The sequence below is a fragment of the Oncorhynchus keta genome, chromosome 19 (genome assembly GCF_023373465.1).
Source record: "Oncorhynchus keta strain PuntledgeMale-10-30-2019 chromosome 19, Oket_V2, whole genome shotgun sequence".
Taxonomy (NCBI): domain Eukaryota; kingdom Metazoa; phylum Chordata; class Actinopteri; order Salmoniformes; family Salmonidae; genus Oncorhynchus; species Oncorhynchus keta.
Window position 1 is genome coordinate 38,043,794 of NC_068439.1, and position 15,018 is coordinate 38,058,811.

Consider the following 15,018-nt stretch of genomic DNA (forward strand, 5'->3'; position numbering starts at 1 on the left):
GAGACAGCTTCGCACACCTGTGCAATCAACTTTTGACGACAGGTGTCCTCACCATTTCCTAAAGAAATCAGCCAACAGTTTCTAATTTGATACCGAAAAACATTGAAGCCAAGAAGTACATTAACATAAGTATACTATATTATGACATCAATCACTATCGTTCACCATACAGAACATAGAATTAGGAATTAGAATACTAGAATGACCATTAACATTCTTATGATGGTATAAAGGTCAGCCATTTTGGTCAGAGAGTTGGTCATTGCCAGTGCTGTGATAAGATATTTAGTAAAACAATTGATTTACCTGCACTGTATGTTTGTCAGGTAGCCGGGAAATTATAATTAACTGCCAATATGCCAACATTTAATTCAAACAATGCTTTCAATCTGTATCCATGCATTGGCTGAAATCGTGATGTAGGACTTAGATATAATAGCACTCACAGCTTTCCAATATTTTGTTTTACATTTACGGTCTGTTTCTACTGAACAAAAATATAAACGCAATATGTAAAGTTTTGGTCCAATGTTTCATGAGCTGAAATAAAGTATTCCAGAAATGTTTCATATGCACAAAAAGCTTATTTCTCAAAAATGTTGTGCACACATTTGTTTACATCCCTGTTAGTTAGCATTTCTCATTTGCCAAGATAATCCATCCACCTGATAGGTGTGGCATTTCAAGAAGCTGATTAAAAAGCATGATCATTACACAGGTTCACCTTGTGCTGGGGACAATAAAAGGCCACTCTAAAATGTGTAGTCTTGTCACACAACACAATGCCTGAGTGATCAAGAGATTCATATCTGTATTCCCAGTCATGTGAAATACATAGTTTGGGCCTAATGTATTTATTTCAATTGACTGGTTTCATATGAACTCTAACTCTTAGAAATTGTTGCATGTTGTGTTTATAATTTTATTCAGTATTCATATATTTTAGAGGCCATTTATACAGAAAATTGGTATAAAACCTAATAATTATATGACAATATTATATTTTGACAATAATTAAATTACACCTTTTCTGATACAACGCATGCCTTACTTAGATTTTCCTGCATAAGTAAACTCATACAATTATAAAATTATGCCTATACTGCCATTCGTTCCCTGACCAATATGGCTGCCATTTTTACCCAATTCTGGAACATTGCGGCGTTTAGGACATAGCTCCTTCAGAAATTTAATAGGATCTCTAGGTATCAAATCAAATTTTATTGGTCACATACACATTGTTAGAAGATGTTATTGCGAGTGTAGCGAAATGCTTAGGCTTCTAGTTATGACAGTGCAGTAATATCTAGCAATTCCACAACTTAATACACACAAATATAAGTGAAGGAATGTAATAGGAATATATTTATATTATATATATATATATATATATATATATATATATATATATATATATATATATATATGGATGAGCAATGTAAGAGTGGCATAGGCTAAGATGCAATAGGTAGTATAGAATACCGTATATACATATAAGATGAGAAATGCAAGATATGTAAACTTTATTAAAGTGGCATTATTATAGTGACTAGTGTTCCATTTATTAAAGTGGCCAATGAGTTCAAGTCTATATGTAGGCAGCAGCCTCTCTGTGCTAGTGATGGCTGTTTAACAGTCTGATGGCCTTGAGATACTGTAGAAGCTGTTTTTCAGTCTCTCGGTCCCAGCTTTGATGTACCTGTACTGACCTCGCCTTCTGAATGGGGTAAACAGGCAGTGGCTCAGGTGGTTGTTGTTCTTGATGATATTTTTGGCCTTCCTGTGACATAAAACTTAATTGTGACAATGCATTGAATTCATGATGTTATGCATATTCAAGTCAAAGTGACAGGTAATTAATCTAACAGTCTTTGTAGGCCTTCTCATAGAATTACAATTCTATTTACACAGGCATAAAACATAATGCAAACCTGAAATACCTGTTCACTGCCAGCTTTGATGGTCTGCAATTGTATTTCCAGTATATCCAAAGGTGATAAAGTATAGGTAATGTGTATCATTTCTCCGCTTAAGGCGCCCACAAGATCCACTCGAGTGTAGCCCATGTACCTGATGCTATCTGGCCAAAAATAGTATGGCAAGTCGCTCGGATTCTTTCTCCGGTGAGATAGTTTCAGCCATGCGAATTGAAGGAAAGCTGGTGGGTGCACAGTTCAAAGTTTGGATGCTGGAATTATTTTGGATGAACGTGTGAAGGTAACCTCCTTTTTTAAGTGATTTGTTTGACAATCAGATTAAAACATCAAGACTGGCTATGTTCATGGAACATTAAAAGGTAACACATTTTACAGTTAATCTTTACTAGTCCGCCCCTGCACACACACACACAAACACACACGCACACACACACACGCACACAAGCAACTGATACATTTCCTATGGCCTTGAATAAGTAGAGCTTTGTATTAACACACAAAAGCTGCGGGCATTTACCAAGCTATATAAAATATGTCAGTATGTCAATCTCCAGTCCTGCTATTCATTCTCTACACCAGTGTGCAAACAGGATTTCACCACAATATAGTTTAGCCATGTTGATCTTTTCAGCTCTAAAAGTTCCTGACATCAGCGGTAGGTTCTTGCAAGGGTGTGTATGTGTGTAATTGTTTGTGTGTGAGATTGTGTGTGCAGTCAAAAACCGTAAAGACATCTGACCACAAACATTAAGCACGCACACAGATTTACCCCTAGGATTTATTCAATAGCTGTAGAACAGTGACATGTTACTCAACAACCCCAGGCATAACATTATTCATGTTCTCAAGGTATGAACAATCGCTCAGATTCATTAGTGCATTTCTTAGCAAAAAGAAAATGGCATTATTGTCATTATTACTACTAAATAGTACCATTGATTTTGTTGTAAATATGGGTAACATATTTACACTAATAATAATAGTAAGTAACAACAATAATAATTATCATATAATATTCCTAATAATAATGAATAGCTTTGATCTCTGCTACTGTTGTTAGGCACAGTTCATTTGAATAAGCTCAAAGACAGATTCTAAGAGAGCGCCATTACAAAAAGAAGAAAGAAATCGAGAATGAGTTGAGAAACGAGGCCTGCAATGAGAAGAGACATTACATTAATGGGGATTTGAGAAACAAACCAAGACAAATGATCAATAAAGTTCAAAAGGTAGTCATATATGAGGGGATGGAAAGCGAGAGGAGGAAGAAGTGAAGGCAATAAAAAGAAGCCTAAGGAAATCAATGAACAGTTGTGGGGGGAAGGCAAACATGGAGAAAAAAACAGAATCTTACTTCAGCTACAGAAAACCCCAATCGTCCTCAACTTCAATAACATTCATTGGCTAGTGAAGCCATATGGCTCTCTGAAAGCAAACCTCAATTTAACAGAGTAGTTTAATGAGGAAAAACAACAGAGGATAATACTTCATTGACAAAATACAAAATAGTTTTAGCATTTGTTTTAAACAATTCTTATAGCTACCCTTGTCACCTCTTTCTCCCTCTCGCTCTCTCCCTCTTTCTCTCTTTCAATGAATCAACCTTTCACACCAAATAATAATGGGCCTATAATAGGCCTATATTTTATATATAAATATATATTTACACTATAGCTTTAATACAACTACACCAATACGCTATTCTACCTGTTATGATTATAGAACAAGCTACAAATATTAGTTATCTTATCACTTTCTCTCCAGCAGGAGCCAGTCCTGTTCTTTGATATTGAATTCATATATTTGACTCTATAGTCTATTATAGGCTGTACATCACTGTCCTGGGTCCCAAACTAAATAATACTACCTTCCATCACATGTGTATGTGCATCTGCTACATAATGAACAATATAAATATTAAAAAACATTTGATCAAGTTATCTGATTGCAGGAAAAGATCTGGAATTCGTGAAAAACAATCACATCGTATTAGGAAAACAATTGGAATGCAATTCAATGTCTAGTGGGATTTGTTCACTATTTGTACTGCGATATTACAAGACTTTGTTATAAATCTATCCCCAAGTCAGGAATTGCTATCGGTCTTGTTCGCTACAAAAGTGTGCATGTCATGATACAAACGTTCAACCCGGATGCAGAGCTATCAGACTCACAGCAACAGCACTAGAGGGTGGTACAGAGACCCATTGGTCATGTTTTGCTCTCCTTTATATAGACGCTGTCTATGCTCTCACTGACATAGACGCTGTCTATGCTCTCACTGACATAGACGCTGTCTATGCTCTCACTGACATAGACGCTGTCTTGAAATATATTTCTGTGCTTTATATCCGACCATGTTGAACTCATAGTAACCCCTTTCTGTCTTTCACATCCTCATGTATGGTTTTATAAGTTGTCGTGTTGCATTTACTGACATTATTATTATAATACAAATGTTTATAAACATAGCTAATGATAATGGCCACAATCTTTATTTTGATATTAGTAGTAGAAATAGTAGTAGTAGTAGTAATTGTAGTTATAGCAGGACTGTTGAAGCTGGTGTGTGTGTGTGTGTGTGTGTTACATTTACTATAAGTATACCAATACACATAGAATAGAATGTAAACATGTAGTACAGTGGGTAGGCTACATAGGCAGCATGTATTATATAAACCCAGTCACAGTCAGAAGGAGAAAAGTAAACATTTCAAAACAAACACAGTCTTTACTTCATCAATCTACTCCATCGCTAAATGGGAAGCTCTTCTGGTAACTATAAAGAGAAGATACGCTACTGGTAATCAGCCATGTGCTACAGAATATGAACACTCAAGCTAATTAGCAATCAAAGGAAGATCCTAAGCCTCGCGGGATCTGCAAATATGCTCTCATTCTTGGTAGTAATTTTTTTAAACATTTTTTTTTTTATATTCTCAGTCGTAAATATTTATAAATGATGGAAAGTTATGGATTTTCTTTGTTACCATGACATTTTAGTCAAAAACATAACAACAAAAATTCAAGTGTTTTTATGGATTCCAAAACGGATGCTGAAGCCTGCGACCTGGACATGTATAGTAGAAGAATGCTAGAGGAGAATCTGATATGTTATAATATGTACAGTTTGAGTCACAGAACCATCTTGAATGATCTTCAGAAGTCTACGGGAACATTCATCCAACAATGCCTCTCAAATACAAACAATACAATTAATACAATGATAGACCTAATCATACAGTAATACACATCTCATGAAAGACAAACATGGTTCATTTTTCAACATTTGTTTTCCCAGCACTTAAAGAAAAATGTCTATACAGTTTAAGTATAAATCTCTATGCATATACAATGTGTCCTTGATTCTTGTGTGTGTTAGTGCTTGAAATGCATCTAATGCGTCTTCTTCTGAAACAGCAGCACTCTTTTTTTACAGCCCCCCCATACCTCTCCTCCCTCTTTTTCTTATTGTGTAAATAATTATCATATCCCCCCCCTCTCTCCCTCTCTCGTTTCCTCCCTCTCTCTGAAAGTTTGCTAAAATGTCTGTCTTCATCTGAGGCACAGCACACATTTTAAATCATCCTCCGCCCACCTCGTTCTCTTTCCCTCGTTCATTCCTTTCTTTCTCTTGATCTCCTAAATCTCCTTCTCTCATCCTCGCTTCCATCTCTCCTCCCACACTCTTCATGCGTGCATCTGTGTGTTTGGGTGTGTGTATGTGCGTGTGTGTTTGCATCTGTCTCTGTGTGTTGCGAGTACAACAGAGCCAACCCTCACTCTGTCTACCCCCCTCCCTCATCCCTCACTCCCCCTTCTAGCATGGCGAGGCACTCATGCGCATGTGTTGGTGGTAGCGGGGAGGGGGCTGGGCAGAGGGGGGCATGGCCATGGGCATGGACTGGGGAGGAGGCCCGCTGGGGTGAGAGGACATGGTGTGGTGGCTGGAGTGGAGGGGGTGGGAGGACATGGTGTGGTGGGGGTAGGAGGAGGAGGACTGCTGGTAGCTGGCGCCCGAGGAGGGGCCAGAGGACGGGGCCTGCTGCTGTTGCTGGGAGCTGCCCTTGGGCGGCGGGGGCGTCTGGTTCAGCTGGATGGAGATGTCACTGGAGACCTCAGACGCGCTGCGGCCCCTCTGCGGAGGAGGCCACGACTCGGGGTGAAGGTACTGGCCGCTGTAGTCGCTGCACTCGGACAGGCGGGGGCGGTAGAGTGACGGGTGGGGCCGGTACATCTCCTCCTCGGCGTAGCGCTTCATGAATAGGTACACAGACATCACCCCGGCACCCTGGGAGAGAGCAGCGCAAGCACACTATGAAATACCGTGGCTCATATTACTACATGACATGAAACACCATCACAAAGAAGTGATGTGACACATTTGGCCGTCATACATCAGGAACACTATGAACCACAGCAAAAAGAAGCCTAAATAAAAAATCTATAGTATATAAAAATGACATACAGTATTGGACTATGAAACACAACAAACACTGGAACATTTAAAGGTCCAATGCAGCCGTTTTTATCTCAATATCAAATCATGTCTGGGTAACGATGAAGTGCCTTACTGTGACTGTTTTCAATTAAAGTAGAAATAGTAGTAGTAGTAATTGTATAGCACAGTGATTATTTTCAATTAAAATGGTCAAGAAGAAACAAAAATAGCTTTTTAGCAAAGAGTCATTTCTCATTCAAGGATTTTCTTAGGACTGTCTGGGAGTGGTCTGAGTTGGGAAGGGAATTCTGAAAACTAGCTGCTATTGGCAGAGAGGTTTGAAATTAATGGTCTATAAACTCCAAAACAGGCAGACCTTTCTAGCAGTCTTTTCAAACAGCTCTTACACTAAAAGTGCATTATAATAATTTTCACAACTTCACAGTATGGAAGAATATATATAAAACACAGGTACATCACGTATTTGACTGCACTGCGCCTTTAATAACAACGCAATACAACAGGATGTAATGTAGCATCCTGAAAGAGCAACACAATGTTTTGAATGAACATAAATACTAAACATTTTTATAACATTACATGCGTGAGTTATTTTCAACGGTGGAATATGTCTTTATGATGCTCAAACCGCTCCTCTGTGTAATAACTCGTTATCAAAAATGCAATGTTGCGCCAAACAGCAGACACAAACATTTACATCCTCATCCACTATTCATCACTGACATCTTAGTACAACATCCTTGAAACTTGAGCACGTCAACGCCAATGCTAAGCGCTATTCCCCCTCCTCTTCCTCCTGCCACTGCAGAGGGTCTGGAAAAAAAAAGAAAAGCCCTCCAGCGAACTGTATATTCAGTGACAACAGCAGCGTTTTTAAGCTGCCGCTGTGACAGAGCTGTCGCCCTAAAGTGTGCGCTACTAACATTTATGAATATTGATGTGAGCTGGGGGTGGGGGGGGTCCTAACAGTGAAGCACTAAGCTAGTCGGTTAGCAGTTAGCAGGGGTTAATAGTTAGTGGTCGGGCACTACGCTGGCAGGTGGACAGGTATGCTGACCTCTTTGAGGAGGAAGGAGCTGGCAGCGAAGGCGAAGGACCAGCCGTAGTGGTAGTGGAAGAAGTGCTCGGGCTCACGCGGCCGGTTCATCACCTCGTCGTTGATGCTGCTGATGTAGAGGACCAGGCCCACCACCAGGCTCAGCCCTGAGAAGGAGGAGAGGACGGGGTGGAGAGAAAAAGGGAGGGAAAGAGAAAGCATGGATGGAAAGAGAAAGCATGGAGTGAGGGGAGAGAAAGGAAGAGGGGAGAGAAAGGAAGAGGGGAGAGAAAGGAGGAGGGGAGAAGCGGCGAGCAAGTGGAGGGGGGAGAGAGGAAGAGGAGCGAGAGAAAGAATGGAGAAGGGGAGAGAGGGAGTGCGCAGTGTTGAGGAGATTATATGAAACAGTGAGCGAGAGAGAAAGGGTGATGGGGAATCATAAGTGAGAATGAGAGAGAGAAGGGTGGAGGAAAGAGAGCGGAAGGGAGGAGGGGAGGGACAAACGCCAGGGGCGAGAGTGGGTGGGGGAATGGGTCAGAGAGTGTGAACATGAAGGGGAGGGTGGGTAGTAGGGAGAGCGAGAGAGAGATTTGGAGACAGCAGGATACACAGTGAGCAAGATGGAGGGAGAGAGGTTGAGATGAAAAGAAAGGTGGAGAGACATAGTATTATTTTATACGAGTACATCTCTGACTGCTTATTGTCTTGGCATCCAAATAGATCCCCTTGACATAGAGGGCAAGACAGACCCGAAAGTGGGACAGTATGTGGCCTACACTCTTAGAAAAAAAGGTGCTATCTAGAACCTAAAAAGAACCCTTTGAAGAACCCTTTTTGGTTCTAGGTAGAATTCCAGGTATAATTTAGATTTAAAGTGTAATAGTAACATGTACAGGGTTGCAGGTGTGATTACAGGGTACAGTGAAAATCTTTTTGTTTTCACAACAATGCAGGTCAAAGTGAAATCTGTTTTTTTATGAGTGTTATTTTATGAAAACAAGAATCATACATTATAGATAGTAAAACGTGATTATGATACATTGCTACTACTACAAATATGAGCGCCACAGCTGTAGTACACCAGACTAGCTAAATTAGTGTCACTGCTGAAAATAACCGCAGTATCTCAATTGTTTGTTCAGATAGCCTTCCGACAGCCACCATTGTTGCTACACGATTCTGCCTTCACACTGAAAAGAGCTCGCATGGCCAAACATTTGAGCACATTTCCCCTGACGCATTAAAAGACAACAATAAAACAACTGAATAAGAAAATCCACAAGACCCCTTCTTGAACCACATTTTCATTATTCATTATTTGGAATAAATTAGCCTTATTATACTTTCTAAATGGAAACCAAATCTCAACCGCTGCCTGCATGCCTGCGAATTTGCGATAAACGAGGACAAAATAGAAGCGGAGTGATGGAAGAGAAAGAAAACCCCATTAAACTATGTGTCAGTGGTTTTCCCCAGCCAGCCAGCTTCGGCTTCTGCAGCCTCTGACCCCAAAACCCTCCACCACCATTAACCAGCACAACTGCCCCACTACATAATCAGCCCTGACCAGCACCACAAAAACAACAGCAGGAGATTCAGGCAGCAGGCTCCAGCAGGCAGCAGTAACAGCAGCTGCAGTAGCAGCGACCGAAGCTCCTGGGAACCAGTGACCTGGCTCCCCCTTACTGTCTCAGCAGGGGGATCTGTGGCTAGCTGCTGCTAGCTCCTCGCCTGCTTCCTTCTCAGCAGAAGTCAGCCATTCTGAATGGGCGTGCTAGAAAACACAGAACAGAGAGCTATCCCTCTCTGAAGAAAGGCAGGCTGCACCGGAGCCAGTTTGTGACTTCCATTCTGTTTTTTCAGAATGGTTTGGGTTAGGATGTATGATCCTGATCTTGAATCAGGGTGTGAGAACGTTACATTTTCTATATTTTGTGTTGTGGAATGTTAATGAAATTGAATGAATTGGCAACCATAACATATTTTCTAGGGCAAAGACATTGAGAACAATGCCACGCTGAGCATCTATAGAGTTGTCCGTTTGTTCAAATGGCTTCAAAGAAACAGAGTGAATAACAACAACAAACTCAATATTTCTCAAGTCCAGTCAATTTCTCAAGTCGTTTCTTGGGACCCATTATCTGAAGCTGTTGTGGTTTTACAATATTTTAAGTTTTATTTCTCAATTCACAGCCCAGAATGTCAAGTTTCAAGTTTTATTAGTCAAACAAAATGCTTACTTGCCTGTTCCTTCTTGCCTACTCAACAACAAGAAGAAATAATAAGATATAAAATATAATAATATGAACATAAAGTAAATGGCTCAGTAGAATAGATTACACATTTTAGCATAAGTACAGTGCATTCGAAAAGTATTCAGACCCCTTCTCTTTTTCCACATTTTGTTACGTTAAAGCCTTATTCTAAAATGGATTATATAAAAACAATTCCTCATCAATCTACACACAATACCCCATATGACAAAGTGAAAATATATTTTTTTAAATGTTGGCAAATAAATAAAAAAACAGAAATACCTTATAAGTATTGAGACCCTTTGATATGAGACTAGAAATTGAGCTCAGGTGCAACACCTGTTTCCAGTTCACCTGTGGTAAATTCAATTGATTGGATATGATTTGGAAAGGCACACACCTGTCTCTACAAGGTCCCACAGTTGACAGTGCATGCCAGAGCAACAACCAAGCCATGAGTTCGAACACTCGAGGCTGTAATCACTGCCAAAGGTGCTTCAACAAAGTACTAAGTAAAGGGTCTGAATACTTCTGTAAATTGATATTTCAGTTTTATATTTTTAATACATTTGCAAAAATGTCTAAAAACCTGTATTTCCTTTGTCATTATGGGGTATTGAATGTAGATTGATGAGGGACGAAACGATTTAATCAATTTTAGAACAAGGCTTTAATGTAACAAAATGTGGAAAAAGTCAAAGGGTCTGAATACTTTCTGAATGCACTGTATAATACAGGAACGCACATTTATAATTCAATATTTACACCAAAAAATACCTTCATTGAGTTAACTACTAGAAAACCATTACTTATTAAATCTGAGCCTGAATCAGTACAATCGTTCACTGCTGCAGGTCAGTGACATGTAATAAGGACAAGATGGGCACATAACTGCTCTGTCAGCAGCATCTCGTGCTAGGCTAGCATCTGTGAGCAAGAACTGCAATACCCCCAAATAGAAACTGATGTAATCTTATAGACAACTGTGGATCAGGATATGCTGTCAGCCAAGCCACTAAACCAACAACCAATCAGGGGGGTTCCAGACCCCAACCACACAGAACCAACTTTACATACCATTGGCAGCTCTCATCCACCAATAAGTATCTTAAATACTGAACATCATTAAAACAACAGCCAATGGGAAACTTAATTTCCTTTCATCATAAAAAAGCATGTGGCTCCGTACCTGAGAGGATGAAGAAGATTCCGGAGATGAAGGCCAGGATGGTGCGCTGTGGCCGGATGTGTCCAATGTTACTGATGACGAAGGCAGTGAAGACGAAGAGCAGCGACACCATGGGGAACGGCGTGGCTGTCCGTACCATCTCTGATGAAAGGATAGAAGGAAACAGGATGAGAGAAAGACAGAAGAAGAGAGAAAGATATATTGAGAGGAGGGAGAGTGAAGTAAAACAATTAAATTGAACAAATCAAACATAGTCAAAAGATTCAACATTCTTTACATCGTTTTAAACCAAGTTTCAGTGTCCCATTGGGATAATGAAACTTAAGCTGCATTCAGTGGGAAATGCTTTCTGTTATACTCTTCCTCTATTTATGAATAATTAAGTTCATAAATAAATTAATGCACTATACATAACACATTGAACAAAAATGAATGGTCTAAACTGGTATACAAGTATGTGAATGATTTGTAGCTGTTATGTTGTAGATGTATTGTTGTAGATATTATGTTGTAGATGTTATGTGTTAGATGTTATGTGTTAGATGTTATGTTGTAGCTGTTATGCTGTAGCTGTTACGTTGTAGCTGTTATGTTGTAGCTGTAATGCTGTAGCTGTTATGTTGTAGCTGTTATGCTGTAGCTGTTACGTTGTAGCTGTTATGTTGTAGCTGTAATGCTGTAGCTGTTACGTTGTAGCTGTTATGTTGTAGATTTTATGCTGTAGTTGTTATGTTGTAGCTGTTATGCTGTAGCTGTTATGGTGTAGATGTTATGCTGTAGCTGTTATGCTGAAGCTGTTATAGTGTAGCTGTTATGTTGTAGCTGTTATGGTGTAGATGTAATAATGTAGCTGTTATGCTGTAGATGTAATAATGTAGCTGTTATGTTGTAGCTGTTATGCTGTAGTTGTAATGCTGTAGCTGCAATGCTGTAGCTGTTATGCTGTAGCTGATATGTTGAAGCTGTAATGCTGTAGCTGTAATTCTGTAGCTGTTATGTTGTAGCTGATATATATGCCATTTAGCTGCTTTTATAATGACTTACAGTCTGTAATTCTGTAGCTGTTATGTTGTAGCTGTTACTGAGCCACAGAAGGACAGATATGTTGTATCTGTAATGCTGTAGCTGTTATGCTGTAGCTGTTATGTTGTAGCTGTTATGTTGTAGCTGTTATGCTGTAGCTGTTATGTTGTAGCTGTTATGTTGTAGCTGTTATGCTGTAGCTGTTATGTTGTAGCTGTTATATTGTATCTGTAATGCTGTAGCTGTTATGTTGTAGCTGTTATGCTGTAGCTGTTATGTTGTAGCTGTTATATTGTATCTGTAATGCTGTAGCTGTTGTGTTGTAGCTGTTATACTGTTGCTGTTCTGTCATAGCTGTAATGCTGTAGCTGTTATGCTGTAGCTGTTACGTTGTAGCTGTTATGTTGTAGATGTTATGCTGTAGTTGTTATGTTGTAGCTGTTATGCTGTAGCTGTTATGTTGTAGATGTTTATGTTGTTAGATGTTATGCTGTAGCTGTTATGTTTAGCTGTTTGTAGCTGTTATGCTGTAGCTGTTTAGAAGTTAAGCTGTTATGTTGTAGCTGTTATGCTGTAGCTGTTATGTTGTAGCTGTTATATTGTATCTGTAATGCTGTAGCTGTTGTGTTGTAGCTGTTATACTGTTGCTGTTCTGTCATAGCTGTAATGCTGTAGCTGTTATGCTGTAGCTGTTATGTTGTAGCTGTTAAGCTGTAGCTGTTATGCTGTAGCTGTTATGTTGTAGCTGTTGTGTTGTAGCTGTTAAGCTGTAGCTGTTATGCTGTAGATGTTATGTTGTAGCTGTAATGCTGTAGCTGTTATGCTGTAGATGTTATGTTGTAGATGTTATGCTGTAGATGTTATGTTGTAGATGTTATGCTGTAGATGTTATGTTGTAGATGTTATGTTGTAGATGTTATGCTGTAGATGTTATGTTGTAGATGTTATGTTGTAGATGTTATGCTGTAGATGTTATGCTGTAGCTGTTATGTTGTAGCTGGTATGCTGTAGATGTTATGTTGTAGATGTTATGCTGTAGATGTTATGTTGTAGATGTTATGTTGTAGATGTTATGCTGTAGATGTTATGCTGTAGCTGTTATGTTGTAGCTGGTATGCTGTAGATGTTATGTTGTAGATGTTATGCTGTAGATGTTATGTTGTAGATGTTATGCTGTAGCTGTTATGTTGTAGATGTTATGCTGTAGATGTTATGTTGTAGATGTTATGCTGTAGCTGTTATGTTGTAGCTGGTATGCTGTAGATGTTATGCTGTCGCTGTAATGTTGCAGCTGTTATGCTGTAGCTGTTATGTTGTAGCTGTTATGTTGTAGCTGGTATGCTGTAGATGTTATGCTGTAGATGTTATGCTGTAGATGTTATGTTGTAGATGTTATGCTGTAGATGTTATGTTGTAGATGTTATGTTGTAGATGTTATGCTGTAGATGTTATGTTGCAGCTGTTATGCTGGAGCTATAATGCTGGACCTGTAATGCTGGAGCTGTTATGCTGTAGCTGTTATGTTGTTGATGTTATGCTGTAGCTATAATGCTGTAGCTGCCATGTTGTAGCTGTTATGCTGTAGATGTTATGATGTAGATCTTATGCTGTAGCTTTTATGATGAAGCTGTTATGCTGTAGATGTTATGTTGTAGCTGTTATGCTGTAGCTGTTATGTTGCAGCTGTTATGCTGTAGATGTTATGTTGTAGCTGTTATGCAAACATCATGCTTGGTTTGCACTACATGCTAACCAATAACTCCGGCTACTGATTATGTGTCTTTTTTAAATATCTGTCTGCTTGCTCTGCAATGATTTGTTGCCTTGTCTATTTGTCTATTCAGTAGTGTTGTTACTTGTATTGTAGTCTGCCACTTGTCCCTCATGCTGTTGCCTGTTCCTACAATGTTTTGCACTGTTGCCATAGATCTCCCATCATGTAGTGTTGTGATGTCCCGCTTGTCGTGATTGTGCTTTGTCTCTGCCGATTTTGTTGTACTGTTGTCTGCCCTTAACAATGCATGTGCCATGTTGTCTTGTTGCCATAGGTCTCCCGTCATGTACTGTGGTGGTGTCTCTCCTGTCGTGATGTGCTTTGTCTCCACTGTCTGCTGATGTATCTGTGCTGTTGCCAAGTGTCTTCCGTGTGTTGTTGTCTGTCTTGTCATACACTTTTAATCTTCGCCCCCCCTGCCCCACAGGAGGCCTTTTGCCTCTTGCTGTCATTGTAAATAATAATGTGTTATTAATTCAAATGAGTGAACACATGAATTATACAGAAAAAGATTGTCATCTGCTTCACTTCCTTCCTTTCTTACATGACTACAAAGTCTTTATGAAGTAGTTACACAGGTTGACTTGGGATTGGGATCAATTGTGTACAGAAATACATGCTTTATTTAATATCAGCCCCCACCATCCTAATTCAGTTGTATCACTTGTCAATCACAAAGAAAGGAAATCATATAAAATAACGATGAAGTAACTAACATTCATTCCCAAGAGAAAATGTTTATCATTCCCCACAGTTTGTTAAGCCTGCAGCATGCTTTATAGAACAATGTACTGTAGTAAAGTCAATGTCCTTTGTCCTAGTGTGTCAGGTTCCATTGTGGTCTATACAGTCCACTTTTGGGCCACAATGTTGTACAGTTTATAAGGTTTTCCAAGTTTCCACATCTTAAATAATTCAAATAAATTCAGCAAAAAAAGAAACATCCCTTTTTCAGGACACTGTCTTTCAAAGATAATTCGTAAAAATCCAAATAACTTCACAGATCTTCATTGCAAAGGGTTTAAACACTGTTTCCCATGCTTTTTCAATGAACCATAAACAATTAATGAACAGACACCTGTGGAATGGTCGTTAAGACACATACAGCTTACAGACGGTAGGCAATTAAGGTCACACTAAAGAGGCCTATCTACTGACTCTGAAAAACACAAAAAAAAGAAGATGCCCAGGGTCCCTGCTGATCTGCGTGAACGTGCCTTATGCATGTCTCAAGGAGGCATGAGGACTGCAGATGTGGCCAGGGCAATAAATTGCAATGAGTGTTAGATGCCTAAGACAGCACTACAGGGAGACAGGATGGACAGCTGATCATCCTCGCAGT

At 39.4% G+C, this 15,018-nt stretch overlaps 1 protein-coding gene across 1 annotated transcript in view; it reads right to left on the bottom strand.

Annotated features, from left to right (window-relative positions):
- Window positions 1–3,258: 3,258 nt before the first annotated feature.
- Window positions 3,259–15,018, bottom strand: part of LOC118398227 (voltage-dependent calcium channel gamma-7 subunit-like) — a 28,598-nt gene continuing 16,838 nt past the window's right edge. The window contains exons 4-6 of the mRNA XM_035793368.2: window positions 10,880–11,020; window positions 7,457–7,602; window positions 3,259–6,228 (exon numbers count right to left, since the gene is read on the bottom strand). Coding sequence (XP_035649261.1) covers window positions 5,758–6,228; window positions 7,457–7,602; window positions 10,880–11,020 — 758 coding nt within the window. The 3' untranslated portion in view covers window positions 3,259–5,757. The remainder of the gene's footprint in view (window positions 6,229–7,456; window positions 7,603–10,879; window positions 11,021–15,018) is intronic.